Source organism: Nannospalax galili, unplaced genomic scaffold (assembly GCF_000622305.1).
Source record: "Nannospalax galili isolate Female #2095 unplaced genomic scaffold, S.galili_v1.0 scaffold309, whole genome shotgun sequence".
In the NCBI taxonomy this organism is placed as follows: domain Eukaryota; kingdom Metazoa; phylum Chordata; class Mammalia; order Rodentia; family Spalacidae; genus Nannospalax; species Nannospalax galili.
In genome coordinates, this window is record NW_008359589.1 from 1,795,065 (window position 1) to 1,805,499 (window position 10,435).

Genomic DNA, 10,435 nt, shown 5'->3' on the forward strand with positions numbered 1-10,435 from the left:
CTGCAGAGGTCAGAAGAGGGCATCGGATTCCCCTGGAACTGGAGTTAAGGACAGCTTGTAGCCACCATGTGGGTGCTGACAATTGAACCTGGGTCCTCTGCAAGAGCAGTCAGTGCTCTTAACTGCTGAGCCATCTCTCCAGCCTCCTCTCTCTTTTTCTCTGTCTCTCTGTCTCTGTCTCTGTCTCTCTCTCTGTCTCTCTGTCTCTGTCTCTGTCTCTGTCTCTCTCTCTCTCTCTCTCTCTCTCTCTCTCTTCTCTCTCCTTCTGAGACAGTCTTACTATGTAGCCCTGGCTGGCCTGGAACTCACTTTGATCTTACAGAGACCCATCTGCCTCTGCCTCCAAGTGCTGGGATTAAAGGCATGGGCCACCATGCCCGGCAAATAAATATTTAACACACACACACACACACACACACACACACAAACACACACACAAACACACAAGAAAAGAGAGATCTGGGTATAGTGGCACACACCTGCAATCCCAGGACTAGAGAGGCTGAGGCAGGAGGATTCCTTGGTCAACCTGTCTCAAAAAAGTGAAAAACAAAAACAAAAAACTCACAAGGGGGCACAAAGGGGAGAAGGTGGAAAGAGAGGAGATGGATATGATCAACATGCAAAATGCAAGAAAAGAAGAGAGATCTGGGTATAGTGGCACACACCTGCAATCCCAGGACTAGAGAGGCTGAGGCAGGAGGATTCCTTGGTCAACCTGTCTCAAAAAAGTGAAAAACAAAAACAAAAAACTCACAAGGGGGCACAAAGGGGAGAAGGTGGAAAGAGAGTAGATGGATATGATCAACATGCAAAATGCAAGGTGACCATTCTACTACTAGGTGCATACTACGTCCTCAGCCCTCTTTTTGTTTCATTATTTGTTTGTTTATTTATGAGACAGGGTCTCATGTAACACAGACTGGCCTCCAACTCAATATATAGCCAAGGATGACCTTCTGATACTCCTGCCTCCACCTCTTGAGTGCTGGGCTTACTGGCATTTGCCAACATACCAGTTTTATGTAGTGCTGGAGATTGAACCAGGGCTTCATGCAGTCTAGGCAAGCACTCTGTCAACTAAGCTACATCCCAGCACCCTTCTTTTCACTTTTTGCTTTGAGACTTGGTCTCACAAAGTTGCCAGGGTGGTATTATTTGCTCTATAGTCCAGGCAAACCCTGAAATTTATTTATTTATTTATTTATTTATTATTGACAGGTCTCACTATGTAGTACTGGCTGACCTGCAATTTACTATGTAGGTTAGGCTGGCCTTGAAAGTTCAGAGATCTGCCTGCCTCTGTTTCGTGTGTGCTGGGACTAAAGGCATGTGCCACCGTACCTGGCTCTGGTGAATTCAGTTTTAAAGAACTTTGGATCCCAAAGATTTGTTGTTGTTTTTCTGCTCAGGGACAGATCATAACTTCAAGTTTGTTACATGTTATCTGTGAAAATGTCTGATTCTACAAATAAACCTTTTCCTAAAAGTATGAATAAACTAGAGTGGGAAATGTATGGTGTTTCTGTTGGGGAAGCTGCCATGTCCAAGCTCTAGAGTCTCCCTACCCCCCACCCCCCACCCCAAGTCCAAGGGTAAGGAGTCCTAGAAGAACAACTGAAAGGAAGGTAGAAACGCGTTCAGTTCCCCTTCCTTCACTACCTGTAACTGGGGGGTTGGCCATAACATTTTGGCTAACTTTGCATCTAAGGTATAAAATGCATCTGAAAATGCAAACTTGTACTATTCCCTGGACAACTGGTGATAGCTTTAGTCAAGTTAGGTCATTTTTTTTAAATCAAATGTAGGGGCTGGAGAGATTTCTCAGTGGTTACTGCCTCCTCTTAAGTTCTATTTGGTTCCCAGCACCCACATGGCAGCTAACAACCATCAGTAATTCCAGTTCCAGGGGATCCAATGCCCTCTTCTGACCTCTGTGGGGCATTGTACAATGTGGTGCACTTACATACATGCATGCACATCACTCACACACATACAACAATAAATAAAAAAAAATTTTAATGAGCTAGGTGTGATGGTGCACACCTTTAATCCTGGCACTCAGGAGTCAAAGGCAGGAGGATCTCTGGGATCATGTCCAGACTGGTCTATATAGCTAGGCTGGCTGGGGCTATAGGGAAACCTTGTCTCAAAAAAAGGAAACAAATCAAATAAAAATAAAATGCAATTCTTATGCAACATGACAATGAGAATACGGGCTGATTATTTTTCATTCTGGCCCTAGACATAATACAGTGTGACATGGGATCACATACATAATCCACTTTCAGAGTCAAGATGATATAAGTAAGTAGAACAGAATTAGTACAAAATAGTCCACCTGGAAAGTCTTTAGACTAATTTTACTGAAATGCCTAAGAAGAGAACTAACAACTGCAATTTCTTCCATATGAAATCAATGATTTCAATGATGAATTTCCTGATAAGAAGAAAATACATTAATGGCTTGAAGCCAGACTCTCTGGGTTTAAAATATAAGTATGGGAGCTTTGGAGTTGAGCGGTTGAGCTCAGTGGAAAAGTGTTTACCCAGCATGCTCGAGGCTTTGGGTTCCATCCTCAGCACCACACAACAAGAGCAACAAAAACTGAACCAAGCTTCACAATCTAACGTTCATTAATCGTATTATCCAGGATGCATTATTAGCTCCTTAAGCTTCTGTTTCCTCATCTACAAAGTAGTAGCGATCATGATTTTTTTCTGGGATCTTAGAAGCACTAAGTGAACTGAGGTGCATTGACTGCTCAAGATAATAGACGTTCAGGACATGCGGTCTCTAACTCTGCCTGGTGGAGCTACTCTGTCATTCTGTCCAGGACAGTGATGCTGAACAAAGACTTGGCTATACAGTCTGGACCGACTCTTGGCACCATCACCTCACCAGCTACGTGACTGGAGCAAGCTGCTAACATGCTCTATGCTTTCTTCCTCATCTGTGAACAGGCTTACTAGAAGCCCTTTCCTCATAGGGCAGTTTCAAGATTAAATGAATATTTGTAACATACTTAGTGTAGTGATAGGCATGAGCTAGTATTACAGAGAACTCTTAGCTTATTGTATGGGCACATCTCTTACTACATTTACCATGAGAGCCGTGGCCAGCACTGGGCTTTGGCTCCTGAGGTGCAGATGGGTAGGATATTCTGACTTGCATGCTGGGGTGTAGGAAAATGGGTGAAGCAAAGGAAACTACACACTTCCCTGCTCAGGACCCCTTTTTTGTTTGTTAAAATAGGCTCTCCATATGTAGTCTGGCTTGATCTTAAACTCAAAGGGGTCCTCCTGCCTCAGTGCTGGTATTCCAGGTGTGCACCGCCATGCCCAGGCCAGCTCTGGGGTCTCATTGTTCTGTAAAAACAACCAGCTCTGCACACTGGGAGAAAGCAGCAAAGATAGTCTATCTCCCTGGGGTGTCTTTTACCCCCACTAAATGATTATTGTAGTGAACACTAATATTTTTTAGTTCCATTGTAAATGTTGTTTGTGGCAAAGATTAAAGTATAACCACACTAAAGGAGTTCTTAAAAGATGGAATATAAATCAACTACAAACACACCAATTAGTGCAAAGCCTGGTTTCAGGTTTTTAAATTTCCTTCTAGATTTGTTTCCATTATGTGGATCCCGTGTGTGGATCCCGTGTGTGGATCCAGTGTGTGGATGGCTGAGATTGCTGTGAGCGCACACTTTTACACTGTTCACCATTCAACATGTTATGACCTCTTTCCTGAGATAGTCTTCATAAGTGATTAGTGGTTTATTATGGTTCTGATGGCTGCACAGTGAAGTGGACAGGACATAATTTCTGTATTTTAGAAATAAAAATGTCAGGGCTGGAGAAATGGCTCAGCGGTTAAGAGCACTGGCTGTCCTTGCAGAAGACCCGGGTTGGAATCCCAGCACCCACATAGCAGCTAACAACTTTCCGTAAATCCAGTTCCAGGGGATCCAACAGTCTCTTCTGTCCTCCACGGGCATTGCATGACATGGGTGCACTTACCTACATGCAGGCAATACACGCATACACATAAAATAAAAAATAATAATTTTTTTTTTTTAAAGTAGGGTAGCTGGGGCAGTGGCTAGCACCTGTTACCCAGCTTCTCAGGGACTGCTGAGGGAGAAGGGTGGCCTGAGTCCAGCAGTTCAGCCTATCCTGGGCAACATTGCAAGACCTCGTCTCAAAATAAGGAGGGAAAAGAATAAAAGAGCTAAAGCTACTTAGGACAGGAAAAAAGAAAAAGGGAGTATTTGATTGCCCAAGAGCAGTGAAATCCTATAATTTTATTTTTCAATAGACTTCTCCCTTAAGTGCTTTATTTAACATTTCTATTCCTAACTTCAAGAGAAAAAGTGGTATGTGATAGGCATGCGGAGGCTCATTACACTATTGTCTACTTTTGTGTATGTTTAAATTTTTCCCTGAGTAAAAAAGGCTCTTAAAAAAGGAAATTTTCTCTAGAAAAGATTTTCCAGCACCCTTGGGATTAGCTGGAATACCTCTTCCTGAACAGGCACCTCTCTGTGAACCTTGGAAAGGAACTCTGCCTGAAGGCCAGTGCTCAGGAGGTAGCTGGGACTATCAGGCCCACACGGGAGAGGGGCACAGCTAGAGGCAAGAGCACCATCTCTGGGAAGGACAGAGAAGGCAGGGGTAGGCAGACTGCAGCCTTCCTATGGCTAGGGACTTGAATGAGTGGGTGGGGAGGTAATACCCTCCCACCCTGCCAGGCTGAAGCCCTTGGATCTGCTGACAGCCTGTGAGTGACAGTTCAGCCATTAGAGTTAGATGCCCAGCAAACATCATGGACAGCGTGTGTTGGAGACTGATACATTGTGCTCTGGTAATCCCAAAATACAAGAGTCCCCTCAGTTGTCCCATGTTCTACACACCCAGGCTCAGCATCTCTGGTCTTGTAGTCAGATGTCCCTCTGGCTAGCCTGGCTGTGTGGCAGCATCGAGTCTTCATCTCTGGGATCTTCAGTGGCTCACCAGGGATTGGCTGCCTGTCCTGTGCTTCAGACAGTACAGCAGTGATGGGAGGCCCATTCTTGTTCTTGTCCCTCTAGCTGGTGTGACAGTCTCATCTGAAATCTTTGTTCTTCATAGTCCTGGCACTTCAGCAAAACACAACAAATGTTTGATGAATAATAAATAAAAGTTCTGGTTAAGTACACTATACCATGTATACTAAGGCTACAGAATACAGAGCGGAAGATTAACTTGTGTGGATGAGAGTAATAAAGACTTCCTATAGAAATTGGTCTTAGTGCAGAGGAATTTTCCACAATGTTTGGGCAGAGTCACCATGTGACTTCAGGCAAGGTTCTTAACCTTTCTGTGCCTCAGATTCATCTCCAAATGGACTGACCATAATAACTTACCAGGAAAGAGGAACATGGTCCATCCAGCAGATCTCTGTGAGTCAGTCGTGAATGGGGCCCAGTGCTGAGTGAGTGGTGGTTAGCAGTAGACCTGGACACAGAAAATCTAAGTATGAATGGACAATTAAGGAGAAACCAGAGTTTGATCCCTGGCACCACATTGAAAAAGAAAAGGAAAATCAGCAACATGAAACTGTTACAGTGAGAACAGGTGTAAGATTAAATAGAATATTAGGGTTCCAAGCATGATTGGAAACATTAGGGATGAGAAATAAAAGGACTTGCAGCTGGGTATGAGCTAACCTAGCTGACCAGTAAGAGGAAGGACAGAGCTCTGGGTAAACAAAGCAGTGTCCACACCCAGTTGCTCCCATGAAGTCCCTCTCAGAAACATGTGAGACACTGTTACCCTTTCACATATTCTTAATTATGGGTAAAAATGACTTCTAAAAAGTCCTCCACTTGCTGGGTGTGGTGGCACACGCCTTTAATCCCAGCACTTGGGAGGCAGAGGCAGGCAGATCTTTGTGAGTTTGAGGCCAGCCTGGTCTACATAGTGAGTTCCAGGACAGCCGGGGCTACAAGGAGACCCTGTCTCAAAAAGACAAAAACAAACAAACAAACAAACAAACAAAAGTCCTCCACCTATTCCAGGAGGAAGGCCACCCCAGACCTCTGAGACAAGGAGCTAAATACAAGGTCAGCGCTAACTTCACCTACATTTTAGCAGTTGTGAGGAGTTAACTAACAGCAGGCAGACCCTTGCCAAGGTTAGAGACCAGCAATGCTTGCAAGGTCAGAGACCAATGGCCAAGGGTCAGCAACTCCCAGAGTTTGGTGAACAGTGTGTGGACAGCAGTGATCACCTCCTTAGCTGGCCAGGTAGCTGTGCACACAATGTGCCCCTCCCCATCGACTCAACCTGCGATAATCCCCCCTTCAGGGCCCCTCCCCTGGGGACATGGGGAGCTAATCCCGCCTTTCCTGAATTCTCTCTTGGGTCCCCTCCAGAGCTTTGCTTGCTTTTTGGAGCTCTGCTATCTTTCTACAAGGAATTCTGAAATCCATCTTTAAGCTTTCTCTTCATGATAAAAACTCCTTTGTAAACTCACCCTTTGTTGGCTGTGAATTTTGCTTTTTGAAGTTCTCAAAACAAGGACCTGGAGTCACTGACTCAGTGGAGGTGTTAGTGACTGTGAACATCTGGTACTCCAGCCCTGAGTCACAGCCCTCAGCTCACTTAAGATGAGAAAGTCTTCATTGCTCTCAACAATCTCTGTGTATTCTCGCTTCAAAATTAATAATCACTATCACAGTTGTTACTATTAATACTTCTTGGATGCTTTTACCCCATGACAGGAGGTGTTTTAATCACCTGTGTGTTAACGCCTTAATCTTTTACAGCTTTGTTTCACAAGGAAGAGACAAATGGCTCTAAGTTTTAACTTTATTGAAACTATAGGCTGAGGAGATGGTTTAGCAGCTAAAGCATTTGCCACACAAGTGTGAGGACCGGAGTTCATATCTCCAGCTCCCACATAAATGGTAAATGCCAGGTGGGCGTGGCGGCACATGCCTATAACCCCAGCAGTGGGAAGCAGAAACAGGATCCCTGGAGCAAACTGACTAGTAGACTATGGAATCAGTTAGCTCTAGGTTCAAGCAAGAGATGTTACCTCAGTGTATAAGTAATTGAAGAAGGTAGCAGATGTCGTCAAACTCTGGCACACACATGTATGCGCACCCACACATATATGCACACACTTGCATACATACATGCACTCAGGCCATACACACACACACACACACACACACACACACACACACACAAAGGCCAGGCATGGTAGTGCATACCTTTAATTCCAGCACTAGGGGGATGGAGGCAGAGGCAGGCAGATCTCTCTATCCGATATGAGATTGAGGACAGCCGGGTCTACATAGCAAGTTCCAGGCTAGCTGGGGCTGCAGGGAGACCCTATCTCAAAAAGACCAAAGAAAAAGAAAAAGAAAAGAAAAAAATGACATCATGAAATAGTTTTGAAAAAGAAAACGTAATTGTCCCATTACGCTCCTCTTACAGAGAAATGGTTTATTTCCTAAGTTGTTTTCTTAGTACTAGTTCACAGCTAACATTTTAAAAATAACTTTATTATTTGCATGAGAATAACATATGCTTGTATTTAAAAAGGGGAAAAAATCCAAACCAAAAACAAGTGAAAAAAGACAGAAAGTAGCATTGATGTTTAGGAACAGAATGCTGTTTCCACATGGCCCCAGTTGCTCAGATATCTGTTGTCATTGAAGTAAACTATTACCTCACAGTACTGGTGCTTTTGCTAATTGCCAAGGAAAGACAAACTTGAAGTCTGGGTTACAAAATATTAAGCTACCTGATATACCAAAAACTTGGAACTGTTTTTAAATTAAGTGATTTTTTTTTCTAGAATAAAAACCAAGTTATAAAACATTGCAAATAAATTCCTGTTAGCATTTTCTTTCTGTTTATCAGAGACCTGAGGCTTCTACTAGTAAAGGAAGACCCTTGGATACCCACTGCCTGAACCAGAAGCCCACCAAGGGGACCAGGTAAAGCCTGATAGTCCTGTGTGCTAGGGCTTTGGGCATGCTAGCCAAGAGCTCTACCACTGAACTACATCCCTAGCTTCAGGTAAAGCCTTTTGTAGCATAAAAAGACACTGATTTTATGGGGGGAAATTCATTATTCAGACTCCTGTAAAGAACCTGCTGAGATCAAAGAGAAAGACTTGTAATACTGCATTGTTTCAAAGTCCATCTATTTGTTGCTCATATTTAGAGAAAAGGGGGTGTGTATATGGCTGAAGGGATGTCAAAGTCTCAAGGAGCTGAGCCCAGAATCCAAGCCCTGGTTTGGAAATATTTGTTACTATTTGTATCTTGGGAGATGCATAAGAATAATATTAAGCCAGGCGTGGTGGCACATGCCTTTTGTCCCAGCACTCGGGAGGTAGAGTTTTGTTGGTATGAAACTGCACAACCTGATTGTTCCAAGTGTAGGCTGCCATCCCATTGGAGGAGCCATCTGTAAAAACCAACAAGACAGTAGGTAAAGGCTGCTGGCTAGTAATGCATGGAAAAATGAAGGTATGCAGATTGCAAAATTGAATGAGCTTGTCAGGTGGGTAATGGTTATCTAAAATTCCCGGAAAATTAGCACAAGCTATTAGCCAAGTTTTTGAATTTTGAAGTAACCAGTTAATATGATCCTTGGTATAAGGTTGTACAATATGAAGAGGGTCCATACCGAAATATTTACGACTGTGGTCCTGACCAATAATCATTAAGTCAGCCACTGCATCATAATATGGAAGCAATACCCTTTTGGGGGAGGCAGGTAAATGTATCCACATAATAGGATGATCAGGCTCCTGCCAAAGAAGACCCATAGGTGATAGTTGAGTATTAAAAATCACAAGCCATAAGGGTTTGCAATAATCGATATTGGTAACAAACTGATTACTAATTGCTTCCTCAACTCTATGTATGGTGACTCTGGCCTCCTCAGTAAGCATTCTGGGTGAGGTTGGATTTGCATCCCCTTTAAGGATGTCAAAGAGGGGCTTTAAGTCCCCAGTGGTCAACTTTAGATAAGGACGTAGCCAATTAATATCACCTAATAGTTTTTGGAAATCATTTAAGGTTTGTAGTTTATCAAGTCTAAGGATAGCCTTTTGATTAGTTATTTTTTGCCCATTAATCTGAAAACCCAAATAAGAGTAGGGATCCTGTGTTTGTACCTTTTCAGGTGCTATATGTAAACCTGCATCAAATAAGTCAGATTTCAACTGAGCATAACATTGTAATACCGCTTCCCCTGATGCGCCTGCTATCAGAATATCATCCATATAATGGATTATATACATGGATGGCCAAGTATTTCTGGTATTTTGAAGAGCTGCGCCTACAAACTTCTGACAAAGGGTAGGGCTATTGGCCATTCCTTGAGGCAAAACCTTCCACTGGTATCTCCTCATAGGCTCTCTAAAATTAATAGAAGGAAGGCTAAAGGCAAAGCGTTTGCAATCCTCAGGATATAAGGGAATAGTGAAAAAACAGTCCTTAAGATCTACTATTATCTTAAAGTATCCTTGTGGTATGGAAACTGGAGAAGGCAAACCTGGCTGTAAAGTTCCCATGAGGACCATAGTAGCATTGACTGCTCTCAAGTCTTGCAATAATCTCCATTTTCCTGACCTTTTTTAAATAACAAATATGGGTGTATTCCATGGGGAACAAGTCTCCTCAATGTGCCCTGCCTCAAGTTGTTCCTGCACCAAATGAGTGGCTGCTGCCAACTTTTCTGCTGTAAGCGGCCATTGAACTACCCAAACTGGATCATCTGATTGCCAGATTATACGATCCACATAGTTTGAGGGTGCAGGGTCGTCAATGGCTGCCATTATAAATTTCCCAGACCTCGCTTATCACTCTGACCTGTGCTTGCTAAGGGTGACACCCTTCCATTTTCTTTCTTCCCTAATCCTTTGCCAGGGCTGTATCCTTGAGCAAGCATCTGTGCAGTAACAAAATCGTTCAGACTACACATAACTATTCTCCTTTGTGAAAGCAAATTTCTTCCCCACAGGTTTACCGGTAGATAAGGGACCACAAAGGCTTAATCAAACCAGAATTATTCATGGAATCTTTCCAAGTGAGAAATTTTGAACTCTGTTTTGGGTTATGGCTCTGTCCTATACCTTTTAAATTAGTCAAAGTCTCAACTGTGGGGCAGGCCTCAGCAGAAATAATAGTAACATCAGCTCCAGTATCGATGAGGCCATCGAATTTCTTTCCATTAAGCCATAAAGTCAACATAGGTTTTTGTGAGTAATAGCTTGGACCCAATAAGCATCGGATGAACCAAAGTTTTTATTTCCTCTGCTTTTTCCTTGAACAAGATGGCTGGGTTTAACCAGAGGTATTAGAATTTTTTGAGCAAAACGATCCCCCTGTGGGATGGTAACTATATTGCCAACAGCTCAGGCTAAGAT

General features: G+C 43.2%; 1 protein-coding gene across 2 annotated transcripts in view; it reads left to right on the top strand.

Annotated features, from left to right (window-relative positions):
• The window catches only part of Lemd1 (LEM domain containing 1), a 30,047-nt gene that overhangs the window by 15,383 nt on the left and 4,229 nt on the right, over positions 1 to 10,435 (top strand). For both annotated transcript variants that reach the window (XM_029558791.1, XM_029558792.1), the window contains exon 4: positions 7,915 to 7,991. In XM_029558791.1, coding sequence (XP_029414651.1) covers positions 7,915 to 7,991 — 77 coding nt within the window. The remainder of the gene's footprint in view (positions 1 to 7,914; positions 7,992 to 10,435) is intronic.